This window comes from Astyanax mexicanus, chromosome 22 (assembly GCF_023375975.1).
Source record: "Astyanax mexicanus isolate ESR-SI-001 chromosome 22, AstMex3_surface, whole genome shotgun sequence".
Taxonomy (NCBI): Eukaryota; Metazoa; Chordata; class Actinopteri; order Characiformes; family Acestrorhamphidae; genus Astyanax; species Astyanax mexicanus.
In genome coordinates this window covers 23,220,158-23,245,725 of record NC_064429.1, presented here as the reverse complement: position 1 = coordinate 23,245,725, position 25,568 = coordinate 23,220,158, and the positions used below count along the sequence as shown (strand labels likewise).

The window sequence follows — 25,568 nt, the reverse complement described above, 5'->3', positions numbered from 1 at the left end:
GACCTTTACACTTTAGTTTCTGACTTTAGTTTCTTTTGTCTAAATAATGCTGTTCTGGAACTGGGCCGGCTTCTTTAGATGTTTTTTATTAAAGTTTATTCTGCCGTTTTAATTAATGATATCACTCTTGTGAAGACTTCTCTTTATGGTAGTATAAGACACTAATACACATCGATCCTGGAGAGTTTTCTTCACTTAAGCGGATGTTGTGATAGGGTTTTTTCTCCATGGAAATGATTTTGATCTTCCCCTAATGTGGCCTTCTGTGGAGGTCCAGGTCTTTTTGAGTTTCTGAGATCATCACTGCGCTCTTTTTTCCCAGAATGTACCAAACTGTTAATTTAGCCACTCCTTACATTCCTGCTACCTTTCTGATGAACTTCTTTTTTTTCAGGCATTTTTAATTGCATGTTGCGGGTTGACAGCAATAGCTAAAAATGAAAATACTTTTTATCAACTACTTTTGAGCTGCTGAAATGAAAAGGCTTTGTAGAAAAATGAATGAATTAAACCTGAAAGTCTACGCTTCAGTACCATCTCATTTGTTTCACTTTAAATCCAGTGTGGTGGCATGCAGAGATTGTGTCACTGTCCAAACATTTATGGGCCTAACTGTATATGTCAGTACAGATAACCCACCTGGAAGACTCCCTGTGCATCAGCAGCCACGGCAGCATGTAACGGTGTCCGTCCCATGTTGTCCTGGATGTTGGCATCAGCGCTGGCCTCCAGAAGCCTCTTGGCAGCATCAGAACGAGCGTAACGGGCAGCCAGGTGCAGGGCGGTCTCACCAGTGCGGTCGGTTTGATTGTGAAGGTTGGCTCCCTGGTAGATGAAGTCGTTGATGACGTTGGCAGAGGCATCCTCCTCTTCTTCACTGTTTCCAGTCTCCAGCCCACCGCCACTACAGGAAGCGATCATTAGGGGGGTGAATCCATCTTTAAAGGAGGAAAAAGAGAACAGAAAACAAGAGTGTTAGCTCATTCAGTTTAAGGGGATAAAAGTTAACAGGAAGAATAAACTAAGAATAAAACAAAACAGAACATGCTATAAATATAAACTTACCTCCACAAACTGAAAAGTACTTTCCTAAGATTTTAACGTAAAAGACCAACACAAAGTAGCACATAATTGAAGTGGAGTGCAACAAAAATGATAAATCTGAAAAGTGTGACATGCAAACGTAATCAGCCCCCTATATCAGTACTTAATAGAGTCATGTTTAGCTGCAAGTACAGCTGCAAGTCTATTGGGGTTTGTCTTTAGAGGAGGGAGAAAGACTGTGGAGAGACAGCCTACTCATTTGAATAAACCCGCCCCCGAGGGCTGCCTCCAAAGAGCTCACACAGTAGGTCACAGGCTGGTCCCACCCATACAGTCGTTGATCCCACCCCGGCCAGGTGTAACCCAGCCCTTTTACAATAACCACACCTTTTTGAATAGAGCTGAATAACGTTTTAAAAAATGAATTCTGTGTGGAATTAAAAAAATTGACAATATAAGCAGAGGTTACACTAGCTGTTGCATTTAAATAATGGAGAATTACAGTATATTGGAAAAAAAAACGTGATTAAAAGTTTTCTGTTTTGCCAAAGAAACCTATGGGGATGGGTAGGGTCACACAGCTTTCTGAAACCGAACAGCAGGGGGCGCCCGACCTGTGGTGGCTTCACTTTTGAGAGACGATGCTCTGTCCAGCTATATACAGTCTATGGTCTTGCACATCTAGAGACTGAGATTTTTGTCCATTCTTCTTTGCAAAACAGCTCAAGCTCAGCCAAGTTGGATGAATAGCATCTGGGAACAGCAGGTTTCATTTTCTTTGCCATTCTAACACATAAATATTCCTTAATCTAAACCATTCCACTTTAGCTCTGGCTTTATGTTTAGGGTCATTTTCTTGCTGGAAGGTAAATCTTCTTTCTAGTCTCAAGTCTTTTGCAGCCTCCAACAGGATTTCTTCCAGGATTCCAGCCCTGTATTTAGCTCCATTTATCTTCCCATCAACTCTGACCAGCTTTTATGTCCCTACTGAAGAAAAGCAGCCCCAGAGCATGAGGCTGCCACCACCATGTTTCACAGTGGGGATGGCCTGTTTATGGCGATAAGCAGTGTTACTTTTAAGGTGCACATAAGCCATAAAGTTCAACTTTGGTCTCATCTGACCAAAGCAAATTCTTCCACATGTTGGCTGTGTTCCTAATTTCGCAAACTACTGTAACTGGAGCCAGTATGAATACTCTGAGATGAGAACCAAGACACTGGAGTGACCACACTCCAGCCTCCAAACTCCAAACAGATTAGAAACACTGAGAAAGTTCTCTGCCATGTTCAAAATGAGATCTTCACCAAAGAGCCAAACCTGAGGGCAAGCTCAGCCCAACTCAATCCCATTACTCTTCAAAGTGGCGGAAAGATCAGACCAAAGAAACAAACAAATCGAAAGTGGATTGGCTTCACTCCTCTGCGTTTGCCTCCCCGAATCACCCCAGATCTATTCGATAACGGATTCTGATGAAGCACACTGTTTTTTTTCTTCCCTTCCCGCCGAACTCAGGGAAGTGCGCCAGGCTTTTGAAATCTCCACGGCTGGTAAAAGTGAGCATTATCATCCCTGAGAAGCGGCTTGCCACAGCGTCTTCGACAGGGGCTTCTCTTCTTCAAAAGAACAGCTATTCCCAGATCTAGCCCGATTTGGTCGATTCCAGCACATTGATCCAAGGTGCGGGAGGAAAAAAAGGGTAAGGAAAAGAAAAGCGCTTGCAAAAGCATATCGCCTTTGAATTTTTTCCACGCTCTTCAGGGGCTTTGGCAGTTATTGAGAGAAAAGTCCCACTTTGATATTGTTTATATTAATCGGCACGTGTAAATAGGATGTAGATATGGTGGGCTTGATCGTTAAGCTCGGAGAAAACGGGCACGCTCCCCAGGGTTCATAGCTTTCAGTGAAAGTCTTTGAAGTGGATCCCTTTTCCCACTGGGCCCTGTGTATTAACTCCCTACCAGAGCTCAATTTAGTCCCTCACCTCAGCACTCACACTCAGAACAAGTGCTGGAGAATTGTGAGTGTAAAAAAAAATATATATATATATATATATATAGCTGATAAGATATCGTGATAAGCATGAGCGGGACAAGGAAACAGCTTTTGCAGCTCCTTCGCCTAGTATTCAGATTGTTATAGTTAATATGATATACATGAGGATCTGCAGTGCAAGTGATTGAGTGGGGATTTATATTGTATATCTGATTGCAGCCTCAGAGAAGCAACAGCTAATATTGCTGTTATTATTAATTACTATTTAGTTTTTGTATTATTTGATTATTTTTAATAAAAAAGGCATTATATTCGGGCTATGTAGGGCTGGGAGGTTAATCAAATGAATTTGATTAATCAAATTACAATGTTAATGCAATTCTTAAAATGGGATAATGGCGACTGTACATCTGTACATTTAGAATCAGACAGAAAACAGTGATTTTCATATTTTGCAATTTTCCTAAATGGAAATACAAGGAGGTTATGTTTTCACTGTGTTATTACAAATGCTGCATGCTGAAAATGGGCTGCTTGCTATTCATAAAAAACCCTAAGTAAAACTAATTAAATATGTTAAAAATCAAATGTAAAAAAACAATAGCTTGTGCATTAATTACAAATAAAAAATCTATTTGAAGAATATCCTGATTTTTTTTAATAAACATTTTTAAAAAGCCATTTTAATATTTGTATATTTCAAATAGTATAATATAATGCTAATAATCATATATAATACTGATAATAACAATAATGATAATACTAAAAAGATAGCTTAAATATGTCTTTTACCCAAAAAAAATAATTAATTATATTTTTGGGGAGAAAAAATGTTTCCCAAAGGAAACAAATGAATAAAAAAAGACTTGTTTTAGAAAGTTTTCAACTAGAATGTAAGAATATAATAATAATATAAACAGTGAAATATACTCCTTTACATATTTTTGCACAAATATTTTTTTTATTCATGACCCACTATGTATTGATACATTATATTAGAAATGAAAGAAATAAATACATGAAAAATGTTATGGTTGTTATGGATTGGTGTATTGATCAAAAGATGGTTTGTTGCCTGAGGGCACCACCACGTCAAAGAGGATCAAATAATTTAATTAAATTAACTTCAACTTTACATTCATAACAATTTATTAAAATAATTTAAAACTAAATCAATAAATCAATAAATAATACACTAGGCAGGTAAATTATACATTGACTATAGTGGCTATTTGCGTGTTTTTTTCTTTAGAAATGTACCCTGTGTATCTGTGTCTCACCTGGTCCTCGGACGTTGACATCCATGCAGTCATTCTCGATCTCGCCCTGAGGAGGTGTAGGGGCTACGGAGGGGATTCTCAGGTCAGCTGCGTCTAGATGCTGCTGGGTCCACTGCCGATGATCCTGCTGGTCGTCCAGATCTAACATCGCTTGTTCTTCATACTGACACATAACATAACATGCACACAGGAATTAAATCAGCACAAACTTTCACAGAATCTCATTTTTAACAGAAAAAATCAATTATTATTTTGACTTAAATATTTGAATTAAGGCAGCAAGTATTATTTTTAAGACAAAAAAAAAATACTTAACCACATTACAAGTTATTATACAAAACGAATAATAATTGTTGTCAAGACATTTGGTTGTCATAAGAAAAAAAAAATATATATAGAATATCAGATAAACTTTTTTATTAGTACTTAATACCACTTAATATACTAGTATAACAATCTTTCACTGCTTTCCAAGTGCCTTACCCTGAAGCGCTTGGTGTCCACCGGCTCCTCCTCTCCCCATTCGTTCTGGTTGTCGTCCATCAGTGAAATATCCGAGTTCTTCAGTGGCCTGCCATCAGAGAAACATCTCGTCAGGAGCCTGAAGCAGCTCTAGGCTCTGTGGTCTCTCCTCCAGCACCAAAACCCGCTATTGATTAAACAGCCCCCTCCACACCCCTTCCATCAGGCCAATTAATTCATTACAATTCACCACAAATCATCAAAGACCCCCCCACCCCCACTCCACCACCTTCTCTCCACCCCAACACACCCTGAGTTACCACTTGAGCTTTATAATCCGGGGTTTGTAGTTTGTCGCCGCACCCACAAAATATGTGTCAAAAGTTTGGGGACAGCTAGCTCCTCAGAATGATAATGTATTATACATGTATTATACACCAACCATCATTCGATGCTACAAAATTCTTTCCATTCTTTCAATTCTTTCAGTGATACTATCTTAAATTGCTAATCTCAGTTTAAGTTTTTATTTTTTTATTTAAGTGTTTAAGTAGGTAACAGACCACACCTATTTGTCAGTAACCTCTTTTACTCTCCAAAGGATTTAGTTCTACACATAATATAACCCTTAAACTGTGGGCTTATTAATTTTAAACTATGAAACTAATATTTAAGTAGTAATATAAAGTAAGTATGCAATTATGTTTTGGCAACCTGTCAATGGTTTCTCTGAGATTGCGCAATGGCCGTCCTATCGATAACTGCAATCAAAATTTACCAATAAGTCAGAATCTACCCAAATTTCTGAAAAGCAAAAAAATAATCCACGTCCATTTAAATGTCCAGGAACATCGGTACTTACTTCAAGCCCACAGAATCCTCTCCAACTGGCTCTCTCCTCTTCTTCTTGCTGGGCTCGCTGGTCTTGAAGCCGTCAGGGAACCACAGCTGGCCGTGCTCACGCCGACGCTTCCTTGAAGCCACCATCCCCACGGCCACGAAGGCCAGCAGAGCCACACTGGCCAGCACCACGTACAGCGGGTAGAGCTCCGTGGTCGGCGGCACCTCGCTCTCACCTGCAAGAAGAACAACCGACATGTCAGCGGCACTCTGACTCTGGCAGAAAGTGGGACGAGGTGCAAATAATGTCCCGGGTTTAAAAAACGTCCGATCCGGCATACAAAAACGATCCGAAACAAAGCGCCCGACAAACGACGAGCGGACAAGCGAGGTTCCAAACGCTCTGAAACCCACACGCTTCCCATTTAGCAACAATCAGAATTGCTAACCACTTCTTCTTCATCTACAAAAAAAAAAGAAAAAAAAAGAAGACGAGGTGCTAGCAAATAGGAAGACAAGGAAGGGAAGGGAAGAAGAAAAGAGAGAAAGAAACACCTCCTCTCACGTCTTCTCAGCCTAGGGTACCAGGAGACAACTTTACCACTTCTTCTTTAAGGGAGGGAGAAAAAAAAAGGAGGGATTAATGAACTTCAAATTACTGCGCACGCTTTAAGCTGTAAAGACGAAGGATTTATTAGGATTTTCAAGATAACAAAGACTCCCAACTTCTAGCACACTCCCGATCAATTTTCCTCCGCTCCCCCTTTTTTTTTCGGCCTCGCTCCCCCCCACCCTCTCTCTCACTCTCTCTGTCTCTTTCTATCTCTCTCTCTTTCTCTGCTAACGATTTTGAAATGATAAACTCTTCTCACCTAAACCCTTGGAGATGCGCTAAGTCCTGGTGTTACATTCAGAGAGGTGAAGGTTGCAGCAGCCCTCTTCATTGCACGCTAAGGCCATGCTGAGGCGTAAGTGTGTGTGTGTATCAGTGTGTGTATCAGATCAGTGTGTGTGTGTGTGTGTATATATATCTAAGTTTATGTGTATGTGTATGGGTTTGCGATTTGATGGTTCCTTAAGTATTAATTAAGCATCCATTCTGTTGCAGGAAGCCTGAAACCAGCAGTATGTTGGCTTATATAGACGGGGTCATTGATTGTTTAGTTCATTTGATGCTCAATTACACTCGCTCTACTGTTGTTTTTGTGCGTGCTGAAGAAACTTCAAAGTCATCCATATAATCCCTGCAAGGAAGCGGCGTGCAGTGTGTGTGTGTGTGTGTATGGGTGTGTATGTGTGTGTATGGGGAGGTTTAAAGGTCGAGTTGGGGAGGGGTGAACAGGGCTGTGGGAATACTCTGAATACATTGCGGATGGAGAAGGGGTAAGGGTCTTAAGTCTTGATTAACGAGGCATTATATAGCAATGCCTGGCACACGACAGCTCGCATGCCAGCTTTCCAGCCCTCCAGGTGTTTTTCCTGGTGTTTCCAGTTGGTGTGGAAGTTGGTTGTGTATGTTTTATTATAATACTACTTACTTGTGACAGCCATGACGTAGGGCAGGTTGAGATTGCCACTGGACGCAAGAGCTCCAAGGAAGGCAGCTACATCGGTCGCACTCTGGAAGCATTCTGCTGACTGCTGGTAACACTGCCGGTTGTCTATCTCCAGATACACCACCGAGCTGGAAGGAGGACACAGTATGTTAGACTAAAACACTCATAAAACATAAAGAAAGGCCTCTGGAATATATATATATATATATATATATATATATATATATATATATATATATATATATATATATATATGATCACAAGCCATCAAACCAAACTGAATTGCTTGAAATTCTGCACCAGGAGTAAAGGCATAAAGTTATCTAAAAGCAGTGTGTAAGATTGGTGAAGGAGAACATGCCAAGATGCATGAAAACTGATTAAAAACCAGGGTTATTCCACCAAATATTGATTTCTGAACTCTTAAAATTTTATGAATATGATCTTGTTTTCTTTGCATTATTTGAGGTCTGAAAGCTCAGCACATTTTTTGTTATTTCAGCCATTTCTCATTTTCTGCAAATAAATGCTCTAAATGACAATATTTTTATTTGGGAATTTGGGAGAAATGTTGTCCGTAGTTTATAGAATAAAACAACAATGTTCATTTTACTCAAACATATACCTATAAATAGTAAAATCAGAAAAAACTGATTCAGAAACTGAAGTGGTCTCTTAATTTTTTCCAGAGCTGTATATGGGCCCTATTTTAGTAATCTATACGTGAGCCGTCCACACAGTAATTAAATCAGCTAAAAATAATCTAATTTCAAACAGAAACAATCAATGAAATTGTTTAATGAAATATTTGAATTTAGGGAATGTCAGTGTGTCTTTGCTGTCGTAATGACGGGAAAAGTACGCTTTGTGCGGCTTAAAACATGCAAAAGGCATGTACTAATTATCTTAGTTATTCATGAGTGTGTTTTGTCACTTGTCTCACATTCCTTTCGAGTCAGGTGCTCTCTCTGACTTTGGTGGATTGGTATTTTAATGGCGCAACACTTCTGTGCTTCTCAGCAAAGGAGACTGAACTGCTTGTTCAGCTCATTGCTTTATTTTGTATTTTGTTTCATTGTTAATGTAAAAGTTGGTTTGTGTGCTGCTGCATGTCCTTGTGTGTGTAATGAGCAGGTGTGTCTGTGAGTTAAAAACAAGGGGGCATGCCTGTGGTGAAAGATAGCAATAAACGTCTGACTATTCTCTAGATTTTTCTATTTTCAGTCAGTGGCCACCTACCTGTGCACTTCCGATTGCCCAGATAGCAATACGTACCTAAAAACATCTAATTTCTAGACCATCATGCCCTAAATCAGTGGCATAGATATATTCATGAGCACCTTTTCTATTTAAACGAGGCAAAGCAAGTTATAAAAAGACTGTTCACGTGGTGTAAGGTAGCAATTAGCATCGTGACGCGCCTTGCAAAGGGTGTATGAACTCCCTATCCCTGCCTGCTTACTTACCCTACGACTTGCGTCTGATCCTGGTCTCTGCGTCCTGAGCCGTAGACGTCAGACCAGCTGTCCAGTGAGCGTTTTTTGTTGTGCTTGCGGAGCTCATGTGGGCTGCCGTAGTACGGGTAGATCATCAGCTCCCCCTGCGTGTCCTGCCGGAACACGATGTTGGTGTGCAGCACGCGACTGAGTTCACGCAGAAACCCTGAAGAGTTGTTGCGCAGCTGCTCAGGAGGAAGGTGCACCACCAGGACCAGGAGACCTGTCGCTCGCTTCTCCGGCACATTATCAGCGCAGTCCAGGCCATCCCACTCACACTCAGCATTGTTGCAGCCCTGATCACAGTGGCCATCGGCATAGTGGTCCTTGCAGTACTGGTCATAAAGTGGGCTGAAAAAAGAAGACAGAGAAAGGTTACATGACTTAACTTCATAAATGAATCAACAATTCTGATTCTCAATCTGAATCAGTTTCAGATTTAAAGTAGAATGACTATTCAGGTTTATTTTTCAGTAGTATATGATAAAATGATGTAGCATCACATGTAATCTGTTGAGAGCAGAACTAAATCCAGTATTTTCTAACTAGAAATCTGTTTGTGTGGGTGCAGTCTCTGACACATTTATTCCCCATCCTCGAGGTTGCCAGATTGAAAAGAAAAAAAAAAAGCCAAGGAAGTTAGCAAGCAAAACTTAGCTGATACACAACCTATAAAGCCTCGCCGTTTGAAAAAAAGCTCAGTGACGAAAGAAAAATTAAACCTTTAGTAAATATTGGCAGCGAGTTCCACAGATGGAGAAGACTACGGGCTACTCTTCTCCTTAACAGGTAGTTTTACTTTAACCAGGTAATTTATCACAACCACAAGGTTAGCTTACTATGGACAGGCATTTTAATGAATAAAAAAAAATGAGTGTTCACATTTATATATATATAACAAGGCAGAGGGTGCTTGTGATGTACAAGGTTTGCTAAAGCCTAGACTTTATTTAGATTTTTCTGGCTAACGCAGTCATGCCACACATGCTAACGTGAACTATAGAAAGTCACAATGGAGGGGCAGACGTGTCGTATCTGATTACTATCTAAAAATATATGCCAGAATTTATCTATGAATGTGATTATATGTTGAGCCTGGCAACCCCAGTGAGCATGGTGTTTGTGGAGAGGTGGTGGTGGAAATTGGACTGCTGTAGTCATTTCTCACACTCGCTCTCATTTACTAATAATTTCTCTTAAAAATAATTCTGATTCTAACTCACTTGCACTCTCCTCCGCTCCTCTGGCAGTCGAAGCCATCGTACAGGCAGCCGGCGCTGTGGCACTGCTCGTCGCACTTCCCGTTGTTGAAGTAGCGCCAGCATTGCAGAGCGTCCGAGCAGTTCTGCCAGGGGTCGCGGAAATTCAGCGAGCAGTCACCTCCATCCCAATCGCACTCGTGGCTGTTACAGGCAGCGTCACACTCCTTGTTGCCCTTCTTGGCTTCACACTCGGGAATCTCACAGCTGGCCTCCACCTCCGGGGGCGGCGTGATGTCTCGACCGAAGCCGCCCGTGAAGCCGTAGTCCAGGATGTGGCAGAGCAGGCCGTTGAAGTCGGCCGGACACACGCAGTGGAAGTATGGTGACTCTGTGCTGGGCTCACATGTTCCCCCGTTGTAGCAGGGGTTAGAGAGGCAAGGCCCGTCGCTTGGATACTGGCACTCTGGGCCGGTGAAGCTCGGAGAACACAGGCAGCGCGGGTTCTTATGGCCAGAGACGCAGGTGCCACCGTTTTTGCACTGGAGGCTTCCACAGGCCTGGGCGTCGTACTCACAGGTGGAGCCAGTGAAGCCCTGAAAGTGAGAAGAGGTAAATGGAGAAAAAACACTTTGAATTAGACTCAAAATAAATTATTATTGAAATATACAGTGCTTAGTTAAATGTGTAGGTATACCTAGAACTGGGTAAAACATAATAGAAATTGTAAATGAATACTGAAATCATCCAGACTATAAAGAAACACATAAGGAATCATGTAGTACATTAAAAGTGTTAAACAAACCACAATACTGTGTAAAGCATTTAGGTGCTCTTATTTAAAGTGCTGTTCCCTTGGGGCTTATTAAGCTGGTAATTCTGATGAATTATCCTGTGCAACAGAAGTAGTTCTCGCTCTTCCTTTCCTGGGGTAGTCCTGATGAGTGCCAGTTTCATCATCACTTTATTTCTTAAAGTATTTCTTGCCATAATATGAATTAAAACATTACTCAAATAGAGCTATTCACTGTATAGCACCTCTGCCTCTTCGCAGCTTTACAACTGATGCTCTCAAACACATTAAGAAGCAAGAAATTCAAGCAATTAACTCAAGACATTCCAGGTGACTCTACCTCATAAAGCTGACTGAGAAAATCCAGCCAAGATATGCAAAGCTGTCTCTTTCTAAGCAAGAGGTGCTACTTTGAAGAATCTAAAATATAAAATGTATTCTGTGTTGTTTAACACTTGTTTGTTTACTAAATAATTCCATATGTTTTTCTTCATAGTTTGGATCGCTTTATTATTAATCTACAGAGCAGAATATTGTACAACCGTTGACTGGTACTGTACTAAACTGGCAGAATTCATTTCAATTCATTATTATTACATTTTTATGAAATTCATGCTAAATGAAGCACTTACAGGAGGACATTTACAGATAAATCCATGAGGGGTGTTGCTGGCTACAGCACAGGTTCCTCCATTGCGGCACGGCTTCCCCTTACAGCCATCAAACACGGTGTCACATCGCTGACCTGCCAGCACATACACAAAATACACATACTCAATTATTACAGACACAAACACACTCCAGTCTCCACTAGAATCTAATTCTGATACCCAGAATGAGAACAGTATCTGTAGATACAGGAATGAAATGGAATGGAGGGTAACAGATCCTGTAGATAGTCAGTGTAATCTGCACTACTCACCGGTGTATCCAGTCCTGCACTCGCAGCGGTAGTTGTTGGTGAGCTGGATGCAGCTGTGGGTGCCCCGCGGGTCACAGGGGTTGGAGAGGCACTCGTTGACGTCGCCCTCGCAGCGCTCACCCACGTACCCAGGCGGACACACGCAGTGGTATCCTCCGACGCGGTCCACACAGCGGCCCTGGTTAAAGCACTTGGGCTCTTTGGTCACAGGGTCAGTGAAAGGCGTGCAGTCGTCAAGGTTTATCTCACAGTGAACTCCTGAAATGGGATGAGAAGAGAGACTGTTAGGACTGAGAACTTTAATAAAGCACTATTACCCTACAGTTTGATACAATGTAGGCACAGTTGTGAGGACTCCACATCCCAAAATTCAGGAAGGAGCTTCATCACTGGGTGCAAACCTAAGTCACCAAATGCATGCATTACAAGATGTGTCCATAAACATTGGGACATATAGTGGAAACACTGTTAATAATCACATAAAGCCAATTATAATCACATGTAAATGTATACAATTATTCTAACATTAGATGTAGGAAGATGTATAAGGGAAAACTTTGTATCTTCTAGGACTGCAACATCTATCGATTTAATATATTGAATAAATTAATTAAAATTGATTATTAAAATGGTAATTTAATAATTGATTGGTTGAGCCCACGTCATTATATAAAAACAGCTCTGAAAAAAAAATCAGAGACCACTTAAAAATTATAAGTTTCTTTTAAAAACCTCTGGGTTATTCCACCAAATATTGATTTCTGAATGAATATTAACTTGTTTTTCTTTGCATTATTTGTCTGAAAGCTCTGCATCTTTTTTTGTTATTTCAGTCATTTCTCATTTTCTGCAAATAAATGCTCTAAATGACAATATTTTTATTTGGAATTTGGGAGAAATATTGTCTGTAGTTTATAGAATAAAACAACAATGTTCATTTTACTCAAACATAAACCTATAAATAGCAAAATAAAAAAAACTGATTCAGAAACTGAAGTGCTCTCTTAATTTTTTTCAGAGCTGTATATACTGTTGCTACCTCCTAATGTGGGGCAGTAAAGCACCATTAAGCTGGATGTGTGTTGGAACCATAAGTGAAGCAGATTCACAGTAAGTTCGCAGTTAATTGTTAAATCTATTTTTTCTCTCAGTCAATGTTCCTAGAGCCTGCTAGGGTAGTTCAATAAGATGTCTTATTCTTAGTCATTTATATCTCATTCACATTTAGTGAACAAGTTAGCCTTATAGTTTTCCTTCCACCCTTAATCCCAACTTAAATGTGGCAGCTCAACCAGCAGTTTCAAAACAACCCGTAGTTTTAGTCAAGCTAGCATTTGCAACAAGCTCAAGTTTTGTCTCTCTGTGTGTTATTAGAGCCTGCTAGAGTAGTTAAACAAGGTGTATGTTATTTATAGTATATTTAAATCCGTTCCACCTCAAACGGAGCAGCAGTGTTAAGATGTTTTCTGAGTCTGACCTTGCGTGGAGGAGTTTTGAGAATCACAGCCAAGTGTATATTTACATTACATACAATGTTGTTGTGTTATTAAATAATGATAATAATTAAATTAATGTAACTGTCCGGTTAATTCTTCATTTAAACATGAACATTTAAATTCTTAAATAATTGTTAGGTTGTGTGTTCCTGCCTTACAAAGACATTTTGGTTTATTAAATAAAATGCTGGAAACTAAATATTGCTTTTTCCCCTTTTTTCTGACAAATAATCGATTAATCAGTGATTAATTTAATCCTTACTTGCAGCCCTAGTATCTTATGTAATTTTCATTGGATTGAAATGGATTTGAAATTTAATTTCATTTCATTGGAAAAACTGCCCATAATGTACATGATTAAAAAACAAAAAACAAAGCTATATAACATAAATATTACCTAATATTTCAAATATTTATAAACATATTATTTGATAAAGACTATTACAAATTGTTATATGTTTTTTTATTATTTGATATCATTCTTTTCCACAATTAGTAGTCATTTCTGTATTTATATAATTAATTTTCTATTCTAAGACAATATTGGATAAAACCACTCCTATGATAAGTGATTCCGAATGCTGCGATTATATAAAGCAAGGCCTTTGATTGGAGTCTATTTATAGACCTTGAGGACGTAATTAAACACACCTCTTTACATGTCCAGGAAAAATCGATCAGAGCAGGAAAAGTCTAAGTAAGCCAGCTACCGCCAAAGCTCTAATTAACGAAGCGTGGGATGGGCGGGTAAGACCGAGGGAGGAAGAGGAAGAGGGGGAGCTGACCTTGCGTTCCCCGGGGACAGGAGCATTTGTAGGTATTGACGAGGTCAATGCAGGTGCCCCCGTTCTGGCAGGGCTGAGAGAGGCACTCATTGATCTCGCTGGAGCAGTTTACTCCATGATAACCTGGCACGCACTATCAGAGAGAGCGAGAGAGAGAGAAAAAGAGACAGAGATCAATGCCAAACATGAAAGAATGCCGTTTCTGTTTAGCTGGCTTTTTTCTGCTCTGCTGACTTGCTGTACAAGCAGTTACATTACAGTGAAGTGGAGATCATCTTTAATATGCTGCCTCAGTCAGATCCACAGTCACCTTGTCTATTTATCCACCTTCTAGAATAAAAGGTGAAAGCTGTTTGTAGTATCAACTGTATTAGGAAATGTAGAGATGTAGGTCATAAAAAATGCACAGGTTTGAAAAATCTTGATCCAGAGTTGTATCATATACAATAAAAGGCAGGTAGCTTGATTAGAGCGTGTCAGTGTACCTTTGCTATCGTAATGATGGGAAAAGTACACCCTGCACAAAAGTCATGTACTAATTCTCTTAATTAATCATGGGGGTGTTTTGGGCATAACATAAAATAAACCAATCAGCATGTCACTTGCCATTCCCTTTAGGAGCCAGGTGTGCTTTGACTTTGGTATATTGGTATTTTAACGGTGCAGTGCTTCTGCGTTTCTCAGCAGAGAAAACTGACCTGCTGTGAAAATGCATGAGCAAACTATTTAAACGAAGCAGGTGCAAGATGTGAAAATAGACTGTTGGCACAGTGTAAGATAGCAATGAGCATCACGACACACCTTGCACAGGGTGTATGATAGGGCCTATAATCTTTATGGCCAATTTTGCATTTAGTATTATGTTATGCATAACATTCGTCATGTTGGCCAAGATATGTTCATACAGCAGATTTCTTCATGCCCTGGCTCACCTCACAAGAATAGCCTCCTAAGTAATCGGTACAAGTAGCTCCATTCTGGCAGGGGTTGGGGATACATTCGTCCACCTGCTCCTCACAGTAGCTCCCGGTGTATCCCGCCTGGCACTGACAGTAGTGTGTGTTCCCAGCATCCAGACACAGGCCAGAGTTTCTGCACAATCTGGCAACCTCCACACCTAAAGAGAAGAAGACAATAAGAGCCTGAGTAAGTAAAAAAGTACCGTAAACTGCACATGTAAACATGCCTTTGTGGTATAGTACACTCATGCTGTATGCACTCGTACTGGTATGCAGCTCTACCTTGCTGTTTAGCAGCCACCTCACAGGAGACGCTGGGAACGTCACAGTAAAGGCCAGTCCAGCCTGTCTGACACTGGCAGGTGTAGGTGGTTCCACTCTGTCTGCATGTACCTCCATTCTTGCAGGGAGACGGCTTACACCAGTTCACCAGTTCCTACACAAAAAATTTTATAGGTTACATTCAGGACATATATACACTATATTGCCAATAGTTCTGGCCGGTATGACCAAAAATGTATATCACAATATTTTGCAAGATTCTGACAATTTCATGGTATATCACAGTATTATTGTTTATTTATATTTTTTTGCACGACTGGGCTTAAAAATAGTTTTGTGAGAGAGAGAGAGCTGAGCTGAACTACAGTGTGTTAGCCGGTTATGATAACTGACTAGCATTAGCTAGCGAACTCTGCTACGGTCCTTTTTTTGACAGTGCTGTTGTACACAGCGCTCCACAGCGCCTCTAGCGGTATGGTAGTATGTAAAAAATGCATATAGGTTCTAAATTCCCCTCCAGCATACCGTATGAACCAGAATACCGCCCAGCACTAATTGCCAAATGCAGGTAGCAATCATTCTATGGCCAAAGGTGTATAAAATCTGCTTCTACAGAGATTAGTGAAAGAATGGGTCGCTCTCAGGAGCTCAAGGAATTCCAGCGCAAATGTGCAACATGCCACTACTAAATATTCCACAGCCAACTGTCAGTGATATTATAACACGTTGGATGTAACTGCGAAGAAAAGCAGATGCAAAGGTCACTTGTTTCTGTAGAGTCAATAACTACAGACTTCCAAACTTCATGTGGCTTTAGATTAGCTCAAGAACAGTAGCGTGTAGAGAACTTCATGGAATGGCTTTCCATGACTGAGCAGCTTTATCCAAGCTTATGGTACAACAGAACTTTAGCTCTGAACAGAAGGAGTGGTGTGTAATACCTGGCAGTTGAAGCCGCGGTAGCCATGAGGGCAAGTGCACTTGTATGTGCCGTAGCTGTCCTGGCAGGTGCCGCCATTCATGCAAGGCTTGGAGTCGCACTCGTTGATGTCGTGCTGGCAGTAGCTGCCTGTGAAGCCAGCCAGACACAGGCAGCTGAACGTGTTGATGCCATCCACGCAGGTGCCACCATTAAAACAGGAGCTGTACAAAAAAAAATAGTAGAAAGTAAAAAAAAAGAAAAACCTAATTAAGCAGACAAACATCAAACATAATTGGTGGCTATCTTTAGTTTGGGCATGTAGTTTTGGGTGAAATATAATCTTTTAAGATTTTTCTTTTTTCAGTCATGCTGCACCTGCACGGTCATTTGACCGTCCACCAAGGGGGGCGCCATGGGACAACAGTAAGACAAGTAAGGGCAAAGCAACAACTTGAATCACAGCGTGACAGCAGCAGCACATCTCATCTGATCTACTGCCAGTTCCTTTGTGAGTCTGATAATGAGGGGCTTAAAAACAGGCCAATCAGCTGATCCCAAATCAGATTTGCCTTTTTTTAGCGCTGACATTGACTGTAAGAGAACCTGATCTTAGATCAGCTGCAAATGTCAAAGACAATCGCGCGTTGTAGGCAAAACAGTGAAGACCTCTGTGTGTGGAAAGGTTACGATTTACACATGAGAAAGTGACTCTGGAGATCCTGAGTCAGCAGAAAAAAAACAGAAAAAAGAAAAAAACGAGGTCGGGCTTCACCTCTCTGTGCAGTCGGGCGTGTTGTTCTCGCAGTTGATCCCGCTGAAACCCGGTGGACACGTACAGGTGTAGCTGTTGACGCAGTCGGTGCAGTTTGCGCCGTTTTTGCACGGGTTGCTGTCGCACTCGTTGATGTCCTCTTCACATCTGAGGCCACGGAACCCAGGAAGGCATGTGCAGGAGAACACGTCCACCCCGTCCTTACAGAAACCTCCATTACTGCAGGGGTCTGGAAGTGAACGCAGAACAAAGGTTACAGGATAGTTAAGCTTAGATTGCCCCCCCCCCAAAAAAACAAACAAAAAAAAAAAGAGACAAGACCGGTCCTACCCGAGCCTGTGCACAACTGTTATTATGAGCCTGAGCCTGATTTAAACCTGACATTTCTTTTTTTAAGAGGAGCATTACAATGGACAACTTAAAAACTAAGATTCAAAGTTGTTTGAATGAGCGAAATCTGTTTTGAATGATGTAAAAGAACAGTACAACACAGAAGAAGCATAGGCCTATTATTATTAAAGAACACTTGTGTGAAAAAAAGTGTAAAAAGTGTTCACATTAATTACTTAGGTAGAAGTAGAGACAGTAGGGTTTAAAAATACTTCTGTAGAAGCTGAAGTATCAATTCAAGTTTTTTACTCTTGAAATAAAGGTGTAAAAGTACTGGCCATAATGTCAACATTGACTACAATGTTATATTAAAATGTTAATGTTGATCAATTTGGATTGGCTCCCTGTTTCAGCTGCATATATACCCATTGAAAATGAATGTAGTATATAGTACAATGCAAATATATTATATTTAAACCGAGATTTTCTGCACAGATCTTCTGCATACTAGACTACCTATGTCTGCTATGATATTGCTGGAGTGGGGGGTACGTGACGTGTGCAGGTGTGATGGATCACAGTATAAACCAATAGGGTGTCAGAATGGTATATGCTTATGTGTATCTGGATGGAGAGATTTTTATGTGGATAAAGTTATGTTTTTAAATGGCGATAAGCCGGAATGAAAACAAGCTAACAAGACTATATTTAAAATGTAAGGAGTAGAAAGTTCAGATAATTAGGTGAAAATGTAAAGAGTAGATGTAAAAATCTAAAAAAGAATTACTCCATTAACCCGATAGATAAAATTTCTACTTTAATAAAGTAATTTATAAATAAGTATTTGTACTTAGTTACAAGACACCTATGCTGTTTATTAGGAATGGACCTGTAAAATGTAATGCAGACAAACATCTAAACTGGTAAAGAACCAATACATTAGCTTCACTAAAGAACCCTTTGACAAATAAAAATTTGAATTAGTCAGCATGTTGACATTTATTTAATTTTGATTTATTTACATTTATATTACAATTAATGTCAAAATTTTATTTATTACTTAATGAACAATTTATTGGTCTGTAAAAGAGGCTATTACTGTATATTATTTATCACTACATCATGATTGTGTCAGTGACATAAAATACTTATTATTGTTATTTTGGCAGATTTACTGAATTGTTAAAGAGGAAATTGTCTGTGTTTATTTAAAGGTGATTTTTCTTGTATTATGAATAGGTCACAATCCCATTAATAGTTTTTTCAAAATTTTGATATCTTCACTATTCTATTCTAAAGTGAAAACAACTGTGAAAATGATAAACTGTATGTGATGTGGCACAGAAATACAGAGCAATAGGGAAAAAGAAGAGGAGGAGGAAGAGGAGGGGGGGGTGTGCTTACTGGGCTTGCAGTCATCTATGTCAGTCTCACAGTTGCGTCCAGTGTAGCCAGACTTGCAGCTGCACCTGTAGCTGCCGATGGAGTTCTGGCAGGTGGCGCCGTTGCGACAGGGGTTCTTCACACACTCGTTGATGTCGATCTCGCACGTCTGGCCTGTAGTTGGAGAGGAGGAGAGAGGGAGGGCTCTTTACACACTTCACCAGACGCACCAGACGTGCAAAACACTGCACGCAACAAATGTGCTCTGACTTCCTTTAAAAAACAGCTGTATTATGTACGCAATGTACGCAGTGTTATCAACAGACTATTTTTTAAATACTAGGCTAAAGGCTGATGCCTATATTTTATATGTGAACTGTGTGTGTGTGAATGTGTGTGTTTTTCTTACCTTGCCAGCCTTCCGGGCACACACAGGAGAAACTCTCGTAGTCCTCAGACTCCTTACACACTCCGTTGTTCTTGCAGGGCTTGGGATTGCAGGGGTCTAGTAAAGTTTCACAGTTCTCACCTGGAAAAACAACACAACCGAATTTAGCACATCTAAACTCTTAACACAAAATTAATTACTCATTAATCATATTTGAAAAGTATTATAGAAGTTATGTACACTGTAAAATTGCACTGCCCTACTTCATTAATTGAATTCATTAGCATAACCTAGAAACCTGGGATCATTTAAGCTGATTATTTCAAACTAACTCAAAGATGGAAACAGTTAAGATACGTTGACTGCAGAGATCTCATTCGTTTTAATAAACAATTCTGACATTTAGGGTGTGTCTTGTGTTTGGAATGAAACACCTAACACCTAACTCAAGGCACCATCTGTTTGCATATTACAGTTCACAGTTTATCATCAGTGTGTAGTCGTTCCCCCAAGACTACCTTCCCAAATGTAATTCCACTTAGTTATTTAGTTAAGTTATATTCTAGAGTAACTCTCTGGCCTTAGTGTTAAAGGCTATAAGAGCAAGTTAACACGTTCTATTCCGTTGAGATTGAGACTGCCACTTTTTTTTCCGAATTAAGCCATTAACTTAAGATTACTTGTATCAGTAAACTTTAAATGACTCCATGTTTCAAAACCTGTAACTTGAATCTAGATTGTGATTTACTTAAAAAGCTAAGTACTAAGTACAGGGTTCATACACGTTTTAACGTGTATACATTTTTAATGATTTTTTCATGACTTTTCCATGCCTTTAAGGCAAATTTTCATGACCATACGATTTTTAAAACATTAGTCCAGACATGGACAATAAAACCAAAAATCAACAAAAACTAAACTAAAATCAAAATTGATTATAGTAGGCCTAAAATTAATCAGATAATATGTTGACACACAATCTTTAATAATAAAATGTGTGTCAGATTCTAAGAGCTCCATTGTGTAGGCTTAAATGACTGAATTAACTGTTATTATTACTCTGAAAAATAGATTTTCTCCATCGATAAACTGACACACAAACTTTTGTAAACCAAATTTCCATGACTTTTCCAAAATTTTCTGGGTATGTTTATTTTTCCAAAACTTATCCAATTACTATTTTCAAATTTCATGATTTTTCCAGGTTTTTCATGTGTGTTTAAGTTTAAAAGTTTTAAATGGTTAAAATGTATATGCTTTAAGGCAATTGCTTTAAAGTGTGTCAGTGATTGCTAGCATTATTCCAGCCTCTCCTGTTGTTGTTGTTTTCAGATCTGTCTCAGAGGAAGCTACTCTCTTGTTCCTATATTTAATCATACTGGAGATACTGGATACGGAATTGGCCCCTTTAAAGATTCCTCCCTTTTCTGGGAGATTAGCTTGCCGGCGCTAGCGAGCAGAGCTCGTGGCCCTTCTCCCTATCTGTTTCAACGACACCAGACCCCTACAGGAAGCCGGCAGGCCTTTCCGGCCATTGTCCTGCCATTTGCTTTTCTGTGAGAGAGGAAGCGGGCAAACAGGAAATGTGTCAGGCCACTGTTCCCACCCAGCCAGGACCAGGCCCCCTTGTTATTCCACCTCCCAGGCTGCCGTGGATTTTTCCGCCAACGAAAAGTCACTGGGAATAAATACGATTTCAGGTCCAGACACCGAGAATCCCCCTGCCTGTTTTGTCAAATAATACGGCAAAGGGAAAGAATGTGGACTCTTCTGCTAAAACATCTTCCTGTATGGTTATCAGCTGCGCTCGCGAATCGCGCTGAACAGGCCAGGATCAACAATGAGGGAATCAGGTTGAGGGTGAAAGGAAAAAGGAAGTGTTGCTGCTGAACTTCAGCACAGAGCACGGCCTCCGGAGCACGTTTTCCTGTATCCACATATCTAGGAGGCGGTAGATCACATCATGAGCTCGGAAAATGTTAAAGAACTGGCAAAATAAAACCCAGCCCAATAACGTCAACCTCAAGATAGAAGACTAACAGGCCTCTGATATCAGAATAATATGATTTAATTGGAAATATTTAGTAAACCATTTAATTTACCATGAAATCTGTAATTTCACCATGATTTGATCAAAAATAAAAAAAAGACTAAAACCATTATTTCCACAAAAGCCTGTGTTTTCCTGATGAAAATAGAAAATAGAGGGATCTTCATCTATCCTCTTTCTCTGGACTGTAAGAGTCTCCAGCTGTCTGCTATAGAGCATCTACCCTTCATCCAGAGATCTTTCTTCATTTTAATAAGATACTGTGACCTTTAGGTTGTGTATTATATTTGAATGTAGGAAAACACCTAACACCTTTCCCATTGGCTCATAGCACCATCTATTTGCATACTGGGTATGCCTTTCCCCTCTCTAGTTCATTGTTAGTGTGTAGTCATTTCCCTAAGGCTACCCTCCCTTATGTGTTCACTTGTAAGTTATTTTCTAGTGTAACTTTGTTGCTTCAGGGTTGAAGGCTGTTAGAGCAAGTTCATATTTTCTGTTCTGCTGAGCCTGGCCACTAACGCAAAATTAACCATCAATTTAAGACTTTTATCATTAAGTTATCATTAAATTGTGATGGACTCCAGCCCATCCAAACATTTTATTTACCATGAAATCTGTAATTTTACCATGATTTTATTTGATCAAATTAAACAGAAATGAACAAGACTATTTTCTAGAAAATCTGTTTTACTGGAAATAAAAAATAACAGGGTCTACTGCTACCCACTTTCTCTGGACTTTTAGGGTCTTCAGCTGTCTGACACCGAGCATCAACCCACCATCCAGTTGTTATTACCTGCCTTAAACTTAATTCCACCAGCTAGTATTAGACCAAAAGCTAACACTAGCCAGCATCCAATAAAAAACGGACTACCTCAGCTGACTTGTAAATAGGTATGTAAAACAACATCTAGGCATTTTAAAATCAACATCACTCAAACCTTTCGTAATAAGTGCCACTGTTGAACGCTACCCACATATAAACTCATCATGACCTGAAAGCAAATTAACACAAACAAAATCAAAAAGCTTGTACCAGTGTAAGGCAGCAAACAGTTGCACTTGTATCCAGCCACATCATCTATACAGGTGCCCTGGTTGAGGCAGGGGTTGGAGGCACACTCATTGATGTTCGTCTGGCAGTTAGGACCTGCAACCAAAAACCAGGAAGCCAGAGTAAGTAGAGTAAGCCAGAGTATGAAAAGAGGCTGTTGGTGGAGAGGAAGACCACGTGGATGTTAAAACATTAGAAAGCAAAGTAAAGTGGCACTAACCGCTGAAGCCGGCACGGCAGCTGCACACGTAGCCACTGGTCATGTCCTTACAGGTTCCTCCGTTCATGCAGGGGTTGGACTCACACTCGTTGTTGTTGATGTCGCAGTTGTTGCCGCTCCAGCCCGAATCACAGATACAGTTATAACTGTAGACACAGAGAAGAGACATACAGTTGTAGCAGATGTTGGTGTAATAGGATAAATGAACCCCCTGATAATAGCTGAAATTTGAAAAAGGCTAAAAATGGGAGGGGAACTGGGTGATGTATGGGTTTAGAGGCCGGGCAGGAGGGAGAACTGTTTGGCTGAGCTGCAGAAGCAGCAGTGTGCATCGGACAGCAGTGAGATGCAGATGATTGATGACGGTATTAATGACTGTCTGATTTGCATACTGTGACTAATTGAAAATTAATCAAAACCACTTATTAAAGTAATTTGGTTCTATCATTTTTTTAGTCATTTTATTTTTGTAGTCATGTGACTACTCCATCTAGTTTGAGACATGAAGTAACATGAAGAACTCAAACACTAAGCCAACTAAGCAACTCGCTGCTTGTACCAAAAAAACATTGAGGTACAATGTTCAATTAATCGTGATATTAATTTGAGGTCATATCACACAGCACTAATACATATATATATATATATATAAAACTGCTGAACTTCTTTTTTATTTTAAACATGCAGCTATTTCTAACAAGTTTCTCCTTAGTTATTTTGTTATTGGTTATGATTATAAGTTTAGTAGAGTTTAATCTAACATTTATGTTAGTTTTGTCATTTAATTACTATCAGGTTTGGAATGAATGTAGTGTACACTGGAGTTTAAATTGTCTGGCTGAGCCTGCATCTGACCCGAAGCCCAACCTGAACTCGGCCGCTTCACATCGAGAATTCCCATCACTCTCCTTGAGCCCTGTTGGGTTGAGTTTAAGAAAATGGTGTGTGATGTCGAGACAGACAAAGAAAGACATACCCATTGACTCTATCTTCACAGTGTCCATGAATGCAGGGGTTACTGAGACACTCGTTGAGTTGAGACTGGCAGGTGGGGTCGTGGTAGCCATCTCGACACTGACACATGAATCCATTCACACCATCGATGCACGTTCCTCCATTATGACAGGGGTTGATGGCACACTCGTCGATGTTGATGTTGCACAGTTTGCCTGAGTTCAATAAGAAAGATAAAGCTTGAGTTACATTTTAGTCCACTAATTAAAGTGATCAATAAGCAACGAGATATGAATCCATTATCCACCTACTACTTCTTTAAAACACACTACAGGTCGACTGAGAACACGTCTTTGTTTTGTCTAGATTTTTAGGAGTTTACAGAATTTAAAATAATAATACAAGGGCATGAGATGTAGAAAATCCAGTATATAGACTGACTGCTGTAAGACATATAGGACTTCTTTAGTTATCAATATTTTCCTTTTTTTGTTCACAGGTATTATAATGCTCTTATAATGATGGATTCCAATGTCTTCAGAAATTAAACAAATCCCAGGTAAGAAAGCATTCGTGAATGTCAGAATCTTTGTGAAAAAATGCATAAGTGGGTTTTTTTAATGTCTTAAGATTCTTTGTAACATTCTTCCTACTTTTGTCAGTCTGACCCCTGGTATGTATGGCCCAGGCTGCACCAAATTTGTTTAGGAACAGCAGCTATTTTATTTATTTTTCATTGATTTAAATTTTTTTTATTAATTTAAAGTTTGTTGCTCTTTAAAAGATTGTAATTACATTATAATGATATTATTATTATTATTATTATTATTATTATTATTATTATTGTTATTCTTATTATTATTATTATTAACAACATAAAAAGGGGATCTTCAATAAGAAATAATATAATTTATCACAATTATTTCTGGGACAATATATTGTCTAAAAAAAGCTTAAGTCTGTCCACCTGTTGCTTAATTTGTTATCCTTCTTTTAGTAGTACATACAGTACCAGTCAAAAGTTTGGACACACCTTAAATTTAGTGTTTTTACATTTTTCTGCATTGTAGATTAATTCTAAAGTCATCCAAACTATGAAAAAAAAACCCAAATGGGTTAAACAAACCAGAATATGTTTTATAATTTAGATTCTTCAACAAAGACACTTCTTTCTTAGATAGAGACAGTTTTGCACATCTTGGCTGGATTTTCTCAATCAACTTTATGAGGTAGAGTCACCTGAAATGGCTTTTTGTTAACAGCCATGCTGAAAAACTTTGAAAAAATTTCCTTAAGTGCAAAGATCATCAAAATCATTATGATGAAACTGGCTCTCATCAGGATCGCCCCAGGAAAGAAAGAGCAAGAGTTACATCTACTGCACGCTTCAGAAACCACAAGTCAGCAGCATCCAGGATAAGAGCATCTAAATTAGTATTTTGGTTTGTTTAAAACTTTTAAGTTATTACATGATTCCTTATGGGTTCCTTCATTGTCTGAAAAACTTCGGTATTAATTTATGATGTAAGAAAGTATTTAGTATAATTTGGTTCTAGTTTTGCATTTTTCTGACGTTTCATTAGGTTTATAGATAATAAAAAATATTAAATTATTTATCTCTTTATCTTTTATCCTATCCAGCACATCAGATTGCATTAGATTGCTTTATTGTCCAGCAGGCCAATACAGGTTTAGATGCAGCTTTTAAGCCTTTAGACTTGAAGCAGCAGCACCATTCAGCGGCCGCAAGACGCAGCATAAAAAGAGCGGTTTCGTTTGTCATTAGTCTTTAAAGAGCCCGCCAACTTCCCCCTTTTAAAAGATCAACTTACACAAATCTTTAGCAAATCTTTTCTCCTTTCAGCTCCCCCCCTTCAGACTGAATGGGCGAGCGGGGCAGCTTGCGTGTCGGAGCGCCAGGCGGGGAGTAGGGAGGGAGTGTAAGGCTACACCACAGCCAGGGCAGAGAGTGAGTGCTCGCTGGCCAGCTGTCTCTCCACGCCCTGCTTTGTGCCCTGCCTCACCTGGGGAAACCTTTGTTGATTGCTTTCCCTGCTTTCACCACTGTGCCCTCAAACTACCAGCTACTAATCTGGGCCACACAGATCTGAAATACAGCTCTGGAAAAAATAAGAGACCACTTCATGTTTTCCCTTGATTTTACCAAACTGAAAACCTCTGGAATAAAATCAAGAAGAAGATAAATGATCACAAGCCATCAAACCGAGCTGAACTGCTTGAAATTTTGCACCAGGAGTGGCATAAAGTTATCCAAAAGCAGTGTGTAAGACTGGTGGAGGAGAACATGCCAAGATGCATGAAAAACTGTGATTAAAAACTAGGATTATTCGGCCAAATATTGATTTCTGAACTCTTTAAACGTCA

The 25,568-nt window shown here is 39.5% G+C and overlaps 1 protein-coding gene across 1 annotated transcript in view; it reads right to left on the bottom strand.

The window, feature by feature from the left end:
• The window catches only part of notch1b (notch receptor 1b), a 65,357-nt gene that overhangs the window by 5,778 nt on the left and 34,011 nt on the right, over nucleotides 1-25,568 (bottom strand). The window contains exons 13-31 of the mRNA XM_049470286.1: nucleotides 23,206-23,398; nucleotides 22,230-22,375; nucleotides 21,992-22,105; nucleotides 18,924-19,043; nucleotides 18,536-18,688; nucleotides 16,802-17,030; nucleotides 16,049-16,250; nucleotides 15,108-15,261; nucleotides 14,799-14,983; nucleotides 13,867-13,999; nucleotides 11,586-11,843; nucleotides 11,296-11,408; nucleotides 9,895-10,466; nucleotides 8,642-9,022; nucleotides 7,158-7,303; nucleotides 5,642-5,855; nucleotides 4,801-4,888; nucleotides 4,318-4,480; nucleotides 640-938 (exon numbers count right to left, since the gene is read on the bottom strand). Coding sequence (XP_049326243.1) covers nucleotides 640-938; nucleotides 4,318-4,480; nucleotides 4,801-4,888; nucleotides 5,642-5,855; nucleotides 7,158-7,303; nucleotides 8,642-9,022; nucleotides 9,895-10,466; nucleotides 11,296-11,408; nucleotides 11,586-11,843; nucleotides 13,867-13,999; nucleotides 14,799-14,983; nucleotides 15,108-15,261; nucleotides 16,049-16,250; nucleotides 16,802-17,030; nucleotides 18,536-18,688; nucleotides 18,924-19,043; nucleotides 21,992-22,105; nucleotides 22,230-22,375; nucleotides 23,206-23,398 — 3,863 coding nt within the window. The remainder of the gene's footprint in view (nucleotides 1-639; nucleotides 939-4,317; nucleotides 4,481-4,800; nucleotides 4,889-5,641; nucleotides 5,856-7,157; nucleotides 7,304-8,641; nucleotides 9,023-9,894; nucleotides 10,467-11,295; nucleotides 11,409-11,585; nucleotides 11,844-13,866; nucleotides 14,000-14,798; nucleotides 14,984-15,107; nucleotides 15,262-16,048; nucleotides 16,251-16,801; nucleotides 17,031-18,535; nucleotides 18,689-18,923; nucleotides 19,044-21,991; nucleotides 22,106-22,229; nucleotides 22,376-23,205; nucleotides 23,399-25,568) is intronic.